The sequence below is a fragment of the Lepisma saccharinum genome, chromosome 1, assembly GCF_977018435.1.
Source record: "Lepisma saccharinum chromosome 1, izLepSacc3.1, whole genome shotgun sequence".
In the NCBI taxonomy this organism is placed as follows: domain Eukaryota; kingdom Metazoa; phylum Arthropoda; class Insecta; order Zygentoma; family Lepismatidae; genus Lepisma; species Lepisma saccharinum.
In genome coordinates this window covers 184,445,922-184,457,969 of record NC_139229.1, presented here as the reverse complement: position 1 = coordinate 184,457,969, position 12,048 = coordinate 184,445,922, and the positions used below count along the sequence as shown (strand labels likewise).

At 36.4% G+C, this 12,048-nt stretch overlaps 1 protein-coding gene across 2 annotated transcripts; it reads left to right on the top strand.

Moving 5' to 3' along the window:
* Vps2 (vacuolar protein sorting 2) lies at positions 1–11,569 on the top strand. Of its 2 annotated transcripts, none has more exons than XM_083126263.1 (5): positions 1–120; positions 2,742–2,919; positions 4,910–5,085; positions 6,168–6,302; positions 10,994–11,569. In XM_083126263.1, exons 2-5 carry the CDS (start codon positions 2,746–2,748, stop codon positions 11,175–11,177), a joined length of 669 nt encoding a protein of 222 aa, XP_082982389.1. In that variant the 5' UTR covers positions 1–120; positions 2,742–2,745; the 3' UTR covers positions 11,178–11,569. The 2 variants fall into 2 exon arrangements, with proteins under 2 accessions (XP_082982389.1, XP_082982390.1); XM_083126264.1 differs by having other exon boundaries at positions 20–120; positions 2,646–2,919.
* The last annotated feature ends 479 nt before the right edge of the window (positions 11,570–12,048 follow it).

Genomic DNA, 12,048 nt, shown 5'->3' with positions numbered 1-12,048 from the left:
GCAACTTCCGTATCCGTAGTAAACACGGGGGTCGGGGAGGAAAAGTGGGATTCGGTGCATTGCAGTTAGTGAATCATTTAACTGTTTGATTGTGGTTGGAATTTAGGAAAGTTAAAATAGGTAATTACGTAGCCAACTTCTCTGCGTTACTGTGCAAGCAATATTTTAACATGCTTGCAATTTTGAAGTGTCCACAGTTTTTGTATGTGATCAATAATTCTAAATTTATTTCCTGCAGGCCGTGGAAACTTGTATATAATTCTGTCAACCAAGCTGGTATTTCGTCTCATACTGTAGATTGGAATTCCCTTGCAGTTATAGGAAATAGCAATTCTGGTAACCACGATGCAGATCGTATTTTATGTAGGTTTGAAAAATATTTAGAACCAGTGCAGTTCACCAATGTTGCATATCATCCACCAGAAAATACTCTAAAATGGTGCTCTTCGGTCGGGCACACACGGTCTACTGTGCTTGTAATAGGAGGTGATGGCACAGCATCCTCTATTTTGACCAACATTATTAAATTAGAACTTGCTCCAGAACCGTATGTTGCAGTTTTACCAGCAGGGACAGGGAATGATTTGGCCCAAGTTCTGGGATGGGGGACAAGTTTTCAGAAGCACATCAACCCTGTAAAGATTTTAAAACGTTTACAACAAGCCAAGGAAACGTTCCTAGACAGATGGTATGTAGAAACCAAACTGTCAGATAACAGTGAAATTACCTTGCCAGGAAAGACATACTATATGTATAACTATATAAGTATAGGAGTAGATGCAAAAGTTACTTTGGATTTTCAAACAATACGCAATTCATCTTTTTACAAGTTTGGAAGTACAAAAGTTAACAAAATGTTGTATTTTTGCTCTGGAATGTATGAAGTCATGAAATGTTGGACTGCTTTGAATGATGATGTTGAAGTATACATAAATGAGAAAAAAGTCCAGCTTCCTACAATGCAGTCGTTAACCCTTTTAAACATTCCTTTCTGGGCTGCAGGAGTTCCATTATGGAATATGGGTCAAGAGCCTAAATCATACCAACCCCAAAGCATAAATGATAATACGTTTGAAGTTGTGTGCCTTGGTTCTTTATTTCATACAGCATTGGTGCGGTTAGGTGTCTCAGAACCTAAGAGACTTTGTCAAACTTCATGTATTAAAATCAAACTTTATAAAACTTTGCCTGTACAAATTGATGGGGAAGCATGGGAACAACCCCCAGGGGAAATATATGTGACATTTCATAGTCAAGCAAGTGTTCTATGCCTGGGTCAATAGGGGAACTAGGAACAAAAGTGTTCCCTATCAACATTAAGAATGGAGCCAATAAATAAATACATATTCTTTGATGTGTAAATGCATAGGTTGTTGGAATTTTTCCTACTATGTTTCAAAAAATCCCCCACCCCCTTTCTGCAGTGATATCACAGCAACTGTCTGAAAACAGCTGTTACATTTTACTTGATTACTTTGGGAACTTCAAGTTATTGAGAAGGTAGTGTTTTCTTGTATAATATCCATAATATAATAAATATAGGTGTGTAGTTATATTTTTATGTTGATATATCTGATATGTATACTGGTAAGAGATTAAAAGGTACTACTTTACTATACCTGAGACACCTGGGGATCATTTCTTTCGCACTTTTTTACATTGCTAACGTACTATTCTGCATTCCGGAACACTTATTTAGGTGAAATAATTGAATTTGTTAGGAAAGTAATGTATATTTCTTACATTTACGAGTACTTACTGTTCTTGTTTATTTCCACACACAACATGGCGATAGCTTACCGTTGATCGTTCCTTGAGCCAGAAAAACCATTGACGTTAGCCCAAAAATTCACGATAGCCCCACAAACCATCACGGGGACGAGGTATGCCTACTAGGTTAGGTTAGGCCTGTTAGGTTTGGTTCCATTAGCACTCCTTTCGTTCAATTTAGCATATACGGACAATACGAGAGCGTATTGTGCTCTCGTGCAGGAAGCAAATGGCGGCAGCAGCAATAGCACGTCGGAAATAGATTTTCGTACAAAACCACATGCATTCGCATTAAAATGAATCAAAATTACATTCCCGAACATCAACAACGCTACAGAAAATGATTTGCGTAAGTACTTTCTCCTGTAAATTTGAAGAAATCTGTCTCAGGTATAGTAAAGTGTTACCGATTAAAATTAATGCAGTGTATCAACAATCATAAAACCAAATGGAGCATTCCAACTTTATGTGTGTGACATTTTAAATGGTTCTAGACATTATTGGTTGATTCAATACTTTGTTTTTCTGCTGCTTTTGGCTAATTGTGAGGTTCTAGATGCGAGATTGGATTAGATATTAATAATTAATTTATTTCATAGAATTATCAAGTACTTCGTTGTGTCTGCTAGCAAATGGGAAAAAAACTTGAGTATGAAGACATAACCTGAATGCATGAAAAGCTTTAACAAAAATGTGTTACTTATGTAACACTTTAAAAATGTAGCACAGTTTGACTTCATTTGTCTGTGAGGTAAATATTCTACAGGTGATGATAATATGAATAGTGGTATAGAGTATACTGCAAAATTAGATAGATTAATATAAAAAATATATAATTAAAAATTTCTAAAACAATACTACTTCTTTTATTACAGGCAAACATCTTGAGATTGTCCTATCTGTAGATATAATGCTCATATAGTTTATAATTAGAATTTACCATACCATACCCTGTTTTATAATCCCATCAGCAAGATGCCTTTGGAATGGCTGTTTGGTCGCAAAATGACTCCGGAGGAGATGCTCCGGAAGAACCAGAGAGCGCTGAACAAAGCCATGAGAGATCTGGATCGGGAGAAAATGAGGATGGAACAGCAGGAGAAGAAAGTTATTGCAGACATCAAAAAGATGGCAAAGGATGGCCAGATGGTATGTGTACAGGGTGTATTAAAATCAGTTTTGATGATTTAAAATTAAAACATGCTTAAAAATTGCTTGTATGTTTTTTGACACCATACATATAGATAGATATATATGTGTTTTTATAGAAAGGCTTTTTCGGGTAAACTGCTCTGTAAAATATTTGAACAGTTTGATTAAAACAAATAAATAATATATGTAAATATACATTTTTCTGTTTCTGATACCGTGTACATATATATGAACCATCTATGGAAATGTTTGTGTTGTGCGTGTTAATGAAACTATAGTAATTTCAGTATTTTTTTTTCGTATGAGCTTCACCACATCGGTACATATGTTTTGTTTCCTTTCTTAGAGCCTAATAAACACCATTAAATGATCATGAGATGAATGTACCGTGCGTTCATTTCGATCTGCAGCCGAGAGATCGGGAGAAACGTGGCGGGCGGCGCTGACGGAGATGCCGACATTTGCGGCCTGTAATGCCCGCTTATTTTTATAGACATATGCAGACATATGCAGACATTTATATAAATATTGCAAAACGATCACTAACCTGTGTTATAACACGCAAAAGTTCTTCTGTAATTCATCCAAGTTCTGCTCTTATATACTCAAAAAAATACGCTTTAGAAACGATGTTAAGAGCCACAGATAATAAAACATTTTAATCATAATTTTGACCAGTAACGTCCTGCTTAAGTTTATATCCTTGAAAGAGTTTTGTGCCGATGGGGATCGTTTGGAGGTTTTGAATGTGCAACACTGTATCAAGATTACGCTGTAGAAGAAACCGTTAAAAGTCAATAGTGTTCGTGAGCTTCCTTGCAATCCGAAATCTCCGAGCTCGAGTTTTTTTGTTCCTTCGCGACTAGATGAAGACAGAGTTGTAAATGTAGTGGCAAGCAATGTAAACCAAGAGCGTGTTAATTTCGTACTGTGCGCAAGAGTGTTTGTGTTATTGTAGTGTGTATGTGTGACGTGTCAGTGAGACGATTGGAATGCCAGCCGCAAGATTCACGTTAGAACAAGTGACACGTACCTACGTGAAAACAAACTCGTGTCGAGACGTGTGTAGGTAATTTGTACAGAAATTCCCATGCGTTTCAACTCCACACAGAGATACGGTTAGACATCTTGTCCTTAAATTACGAGAAACTGTATCGTTAAATTTTAAAACACCTAAGCAAAAACTACGGATTCTAACCAAAGCAAAACTCGATGATATTGGTGCAGCGTTAGAACGTTCTCCAAACAAACCTCTACGCCGTGTTTCACAAGAGGTGGGCGTGTCAAAATCATCGGCACATACAGTCACTAAGCTACTAAAATTAAAACCATACTCTTATAACACAGGTTAGTGCTCGTTTTGCAATATTTATATAAATGTCTGCATATGTCCATAAAAATAAGCGGGCATTTCAGGCCGCAAATATCGGCATCTCCGTCAGTGCCGCCCGCCACGCTTCTCCCGATCTCTCGGCTGCAGATCGAAATGGACGCACGGTACTTTCACCAAAAGTGATTCTGATATCTACTAAATCCTTGAGTACATTAGGCTATTCTAAAAATAATTTATTTAAAAGTGATTTTTTCAAAAAAATCACCTGATTTAAATCAACCCAACTTATATGTGTGTATCCCTTTAGAATCACAGCATCGGAATTTTCTCATACCGTGTAATGTCATGTACATGTGTCCAAAAACTGCTACTTCCTTGTAGAGTAGGCGGTCACACTTTATTTATATTTGATAGCAACAGGAGATACCTTCTCTTCCCCTTTATTGTGAAGTTAAAAATTTAGTGTATTTATTGAGACCTAGGTCAAGTGATATGAAACATATTGCAGTAATGTTTGCATTATAGAATATTCTTATGATTCTGTCTACAAATATTTTGTGATAAAAGAGGAATAAACTTTGAAATTTGTTATGTAAGTTACCACATTACACTCATAAAATAATACTGAAAATAACAAGAAGGTTTAAATTGCAGGATGCTGTGAAAATAATGGCAAAAGATCTAGTCCGCACTCGTCGATATGTGAAGAAGTTTATGTTGATGAAAGCTAACATCCAGGCTGTGTCTCTAAAAATACAGACTCTGAAATCGCAGAATGCTATGGCCCAAGCAATGAAGGGAGTAACGAAGGCAATGCAAAACATGAACAAGTAAGAAGAGCAATTATTATTCTTGTGAACTCAAATTTAAGGTTTCATTGTGTTGAAAGTATAGTAGAATTGGATATTTTTAAATTATGCTTATGTTCTAAAATTGTTCAATCTGCAACTGTAGTTAGAGCTGCTGCATCAAATTCTGAACAAGGAATTTGCACTGTATGATGTGCATTCACAGCTGTGCATAACATGTGTTCTTAAACTCCAGCCAAGGCATCTCAGGTCTTACGAGTGGCTTACACACTCGTCACAGGAAACTTCATGTTGACGTCACTATCAAAGCTGTTCCAAGCTGTAGTTTACGAACAGCGAGACAGTGTGGTGAATTGACTGCTTGCCCACAGAGAATTCTTTGTGTTTAAAAAGCTGTTAACTTGCTTTTGGAAGTAGTATTGAGTGTAAATGACACTAAATCTTGCATTTTATAAGGCTGGGCTAAATGCATAGAAAAGTTTTGATAACTTTTAGAAATTGGCACAGAAAATAACCAAAACAATCAACAATTAACTTTGTCTACATATCAAAATTAATTATTTTTGTAGCATTTGATTGTATGGTGAATTTAATTTAATGTACCATGAATTAACACCGAATTAGTGGAAATGAAGTAGCTTTTAAAAAAATATTTCTTTGCAGTTCAGACCAAAAACTACTTTTTCATTGTTTTGTTCTTTTTCTCTTCGGATACCAGTTTTTGCATATTTTTTGCCATACATACATCTACGAAATGAATTATAAAATAATACTAACTACAACTATTTCTTCAGTTGTCCGACTTACAAAGGCATCAAATAAATTATTGTCGGCAATTGAAAGAAAGCTGCTGCGTTGTGTCTTCCGCTAGTTTTCGTCTGCAGTCAACAAACTCAGTCTCATTGAGAATGGCTTACAAATCTTATGAGCCACGTTAACCGGATACGTCACTGTGATGTCATGGAACTGGATGTGGGCGGAGCTGCTGTACTTGGATAGAGTTCTAGAACAGATGTAGCCAGCTTTGTCTGGAATTTATGAAAGTGTGAAAACTAACATAAGTCTTTTAACAAATGATTTATTTGTACTTTCATGCTTTTCAGGCAATTGAACTTACCACAGATCCAGAAAATTTTGCAAGAGTTTGAAAAGCAGTCTGAAATTATGGAAATGAAAGAAGAAATGATGAATGATGCTATCGATGATGCAATGGGAGATGAAGATGATGAAGAGGAAACGTGAGTAACTCTGATATTTTATTTTTTTAATCTTTTTTTAAAAAAATACTTGTTGAGACTTCATTTATACAGGGCTAGCATAAATGATTCATTCGTTTTGAAAAAGCTATATTTTCAAAAGTATTACACGTACACACATAAAAGATATATGAAAAGATCCACAAACTCACCAAGTTTATACACCCTCTACAAATGTTCGATATGTGCCCCTTTGGTTACACGACACACGTCCAGACGATACTCGAGCTCATTCCATACATTTTGTAGCATAGTCCTGTCAATGGTCTGCACTGCAGCACTGATGCGTTCTTTGAGCTCGACTAAGGATTGCGGTAGTGGGCGTACGTAAACAAGGTCCTTAACGTACCCCCACAGGAAGAAGTCGCAGGGCGTTAAATCAGGAGATCTGGGAGGCCAGGGAAACAAAGCTGGGTCATCCTCACAAATACGCCCAATCCAGCGATGCGGAAGTTCATCGTTTAGGGAGTCACGAACTGGGATGTTCCAATGAGGGGGTGCCACGTCTTGTTGGAAGACAAAATCCCTGAAGTCAGCACTGAGGTAACATTTACCGGTCACAGTTTGCTCAGAAAAGAAAAACGGCCCTTACATCTTTGTTTGTGACACTGCACAGAAAACATTCACCTTTGGCAAGATAATGATCTCGTGTTGCCACCTGGAATACACAATACAAACTTGGTGAGTTTGTGGTTCTTTTCATATATCTTTTATGTGTGTACGTGTAATACTTTTGAAAATATAGCCTTTTCAAAACGAATGAATCATTTATGCTAGCCCTGTATTTTATGCAATTTGCTTTATTGTAGGTTGTCATTTCACTTTAATCAGTTTGTAGTAGTGCACACATTTAAAATTTGCTAATATGCACCAGTTTAAACAGTGATGTCATTGTTTCACTGTGGGTGTTGCAATGTTCCAAGACCAGCACAGTAAGAAAAGTTTGCTAAAGTTTAAAAGAATGTTAAGTTTACCATAGAAATAAGAAATTTAAAGTATTATAATAGTACTGAAATGTTAATGCAGTACTTAACTTGTTGAAAGAGAAAGAATATCCTTCTCTCTTTTATTGTTGCAAACTTGTCAATAACACACTGGTTGAAATCTGGAATTTCCATTATTAGGTCCTATTCAATAGTAAGCATTCATTGAATTTCCCAAAAATGTCTTTATTCTCTTCGTGGTTGAAAGATAACTTTCAGCATGCACTGAAGTCAGTGGAATTGTTAATATCCGTTTCAGTATGTTTTCACTGAGTCATTTTGAACAAGAAAAGGGAGTAAACTCACTTTATCAAGAAAAATATAAATTGTGCACATTTTCTTCACACCCTCTTCTGAGAAACTTGAAGTGTATTGTGAGAACTTTGATGACATAAGTAGTTTAGATGCCACAAGTTACCCTGTAAAAACAAAACTCCAGTTACATCAGACACTTCTTTTGCTGCTTGTTTCCATTCACTGGTGACAGTTTCATTCCCCCCCCCCCTCCCACATTGTTTGTTGGCTTCAAAATTAGAAAATAATCGTTTGAGCAGAAGCAGAGTCAGTTTCATGTTTCTGAAGTTGACCAAACAGAATTTCCGCAAGTGGCATTATTTTACCAAAGAAAGTTAGCTGAAAGTTGAAATCATTGCTGGCAAGAATTTTTCTGAGTCCAGTAGTCTGATAAATTGTATTTGTATTTTTATTCATCCATTTGTACTGAGTGATATCTTTTCTGTGCACAGAAACTGTGTTTATGCTTCTGGACATGAAATTCACTGGGTGTTAACTGGAAAGGGACAGTCGCTTTTTCACAACTGAATCGAGAACTGCAGCTAGTAGGGAAAGAAAAGAAGATTCTAACTCCTTTTTACAGCTGATGTCTTACTCATAACTAAATTTACTCATTGAAACATAGCAATGTGCATATTCACCATTAGGACACAGTGGCCTCTACCCCACCAGATGCTGCCTTACTCATAATTGAATTTAGTTGGTGAGCAAAGCAATTTTTAGGATACAGTGGCCCTACCCCACTGGTTGCACCAGACATGTTAGATGCTCCCTCATAAGTTTGAGCAATTAATGTTTGGGCATCATTATTTGGAGGCAAAATAAAATTCCAAAATTCCTTCACTGTGTATCTGAAAGCAACAGGCATTTGAAACATATTTGATATGAGTGCATTTCATCTGCTATAATAGAAAGAAACCCTGCATCTTAAATTTGTTTTGATGCTTCCTCCTGGTATACCTCAAGCATAACATGAAGTAATCCTCTTTGGGGTGTGTGTTAGTGGTTGTCCTTTCATCAATTTCACCTTTTTCACAATTCATCCTCATCTTCGCGATTAGCCAAAAGTAGCAAGAAGGAAAGTAAAATGAAGTAAATCAAACAATCAATCTTTGTCAGTAAACTACATACAGTATTAATCCTGCTGCAGTAGCACACCCCTGTTTAATTGTCTAAGCAAGCACTGCATGATTCAAAACACGTTACAAAATGCCACTCACTACTCACTGTCCATCACATGCACAATTGAAGATGAAGAGTTCAACATCCAAACCAAAAATCAAGTGCTGGAATACACAAGAAGGAGTGAATGATGAACAAGGGGTCTCTTTGTTCCTCCCATAGGGGAAGCTGGGAGAATTGAGAAAAAGGGGGTTGCAGTTCTGTCCTGCTAGTCACTGCTCATTGACGTCTCCAGCAGGAAAATTGACAAGATACCAGAAATGTTGAAGTAAAGATTTGCGGAAAAGGGGAAACCTTATAAAATGTGCAAGAGGCAGTGAAATCTACACATTTAATTTTTGCATGTCCATGTGCCTATTAAGCTTTGCTGGCTGCTCACATGAATATTACCATTACAGATTTTTTCATGAAAGGATTATAACACTTTATCTAGGAATTTGGGGACCATTGTAAGGAAAAGTTTAGTTAAGGAAGAACACTGTCCTGGTGATTTTTGCTGATGGCTTGCAATTATAGGGATAGGGAAGGCTCGGCAGTACATTCTCGCCATTCCAAGCTGTGTGGAATTCTGGGCATGGCTGGTTGTTGCAGGAGCTGGGCAACAATCAATCGTGTATGCAGACATTGTTATTTTGCAAAATCTTGCTTGTTCTTTAAGTGGATCACAATTTGCCTCCCTGCCTTGCAATCAAGGTATCCCGTGTTCGATACCAAGTGGCGAAAGAAGTGGTTTGGATCCCACTTTAAAAACTGTAGATCAAGTCCCGATTAGCCTTACTGTGCACAAAGTGGACTTAAAACCCCAAATGAAATTCAAAACACCAAATCAAATCAAATTTCACCCAATTTCTTTCCTTGCTGAAAACTACAAAATGATGTCTGTATTCATGTGTGAGGGATCTAGTAAGAAAAGTATATAACTATATTATTAAAGAGTTTTTCTTTGGAAATATCTTGTTGTTACTGCTACTGCCTTCCACATTCAAAATTTATGTTCTGAATATTCTTCCTGTAAGTAATAATAAAACATTACAAACAGGAGCCCTTAGGAGGAGATCGATTCACATTCAAATTAGGGCTGCCCTTCTGAGAAGATACCTAAAAGTCGACCTCACTTCCACATAGTATACCATGAAAACTGCAGAGTTGCAGGCCAACGATAATCTGGTGTCTAGACCCACACCCAGTAGCTCTGTGGGATCTGTTGTATTCTATCCATGAATTTTTGCAATTGTCCCCTCCTCATTTTTATCTTACCATGACATAAGGTCAAAATAAGATAAACCAGTTCAATCATATGCAAATTACGTATTTACGTTTACATGAAATGAGAAATCTCACCGATTGAGGTAGTGGAGTCCATTGTAAGTCTGTGGGTTGAGACTTCCCTTGTCTCTGCTAATTACTCCCATGCCAGGAGCAAGTACATGAAGGAGAACATATGTTATGAATGTGTAAAATAGCATTATGCTTAACAATGATGTTACAGAAAAGAGTGCTACTATATTTGTAGTAGGGATGGACTGATTTAAAATTTTGGCCGATGCCGATAAAGTTTTGATTTAAAATTTACCAATAACTGAAATTCTGCTAATCCAGTATAAAATTTCAAATGGTCCTTGAAGAACCTGAATGGTTGATCAACTACGCTAATAAATGTGTTACCAGATGACTGCAATTCAATGCATATCTAGAGATTTACTTTTTAAAAAAGTATGACATGGATATATGTTTATGTCCATAAAACTTATTGTAACAAAATGGTAGAATATTGTACTAAATTGTAATATATTTATAGATAAATCAATTTGGTAAAATTATCGGTAACTGATATGCCTATGTTGACCGATACCACTGTCCCATCCCTCATTTGTAGTGAACATGTAGGAAGGGAGAGTAGAAACACTTTTTCAGTGAATGTCTTGAAACTTCATTATCACAGACTTTTCTCTTTTTTTTTTTCCAAATGGCACAATTATACACTTTGCTTTGCTGTCAAATTTTCTGTGAGAAATGTTCCAAATTTCCTTAGTTTTGAGGTCACTGATATCGGTGTTAACAGTCTTTTTAACTGTTACGATGAGTTTCTGTTTATTTGAATTAAAAATAAATAATATAAGTGGTTGTAATCATAATTTGAAAAGAAAATACAATGCTTGTTGGAGCATATGTTTTTTCTCTTACTTTAAAATTTAAACCCATTTCTCCTTACAGTGATGCCGTAGTGTCACAGGTGTTGGACGAGCTTGGACTTCAGCTAACAGACCAGTTGTCTGGTTTGCCTCAAACTGCAGGCTCACTTTCGACACCCGGCGCAAAGGTTCCTGTTGCTGCCTCCCCAGTCTCTGATGCTGATGCAGATCTGGAAGCGCGTTTGAACAATCTGAGGCGAGAATAGTTTCACTTGCCAGCAGAATTTTCAAGTTTCCAGAATGATGAGCATGGAGAGGTTTGTGTGAGAATGTAATTTTTGTAAAAACTTTTTTTTTTATGCCTGCTGTGAGTTAATTTGATTCTCAAGAGGAATGGGAGATTAATTGATCAAGAAAACTAAAGATGCTATCTTGTCAGAATTTGTACTGCTGATGATTACATAGTAATTTTATTTTTCTATAATTATCGGCATTTTAATTGATGGAAAGCAATCTGTTCTTTTCTTGCTCTGACCAATTTATGAGTGTCATTTTCCCTCATTTACACATTTCTGTTCATTTTTTTATTTCCTTGAACTGTATATAATGTGTAAATATTGAAATTTGTAATTTGATTGAATAAATCTGTATTTTATAATTGCAGTTTTACTCAGCAACATCTAAACCAGGGCCACCCAAACTATGGCCCATGGGCCACATCCAGCCCACCTTAGTGCTGATAGCAACCTATGATTTTATTTTGAGGTATTATTTTTAGTAGAAGTAAAGTGGCCAGGGACAAATTGCTGAAGTAGTAGTTGGCTCTGTATACAAAGGAAGTTTGGACACTCCTGATCTGAACAATCAAAGAGAAAATATAAGTCTTTTTAATTTAACATTATTATGGAAACTTCTTTCTTGAGCACCATCCAATTATTAAGCAAGAATATGTCTGCAAGAATAGGATGCATCAAACATTCATTGAAAATGTAATGGTCTCGGTGACCTGAAAAAATTAGGGAAATTTTTATTTTTTAATTTGCCAGCCTAAGAGATCTAAGAGCACTTTGCACTTCTTCCTCCAACTACCATATTGATTAGAGATATGTGCGTAAAAATACTGCTATATTTCATTGC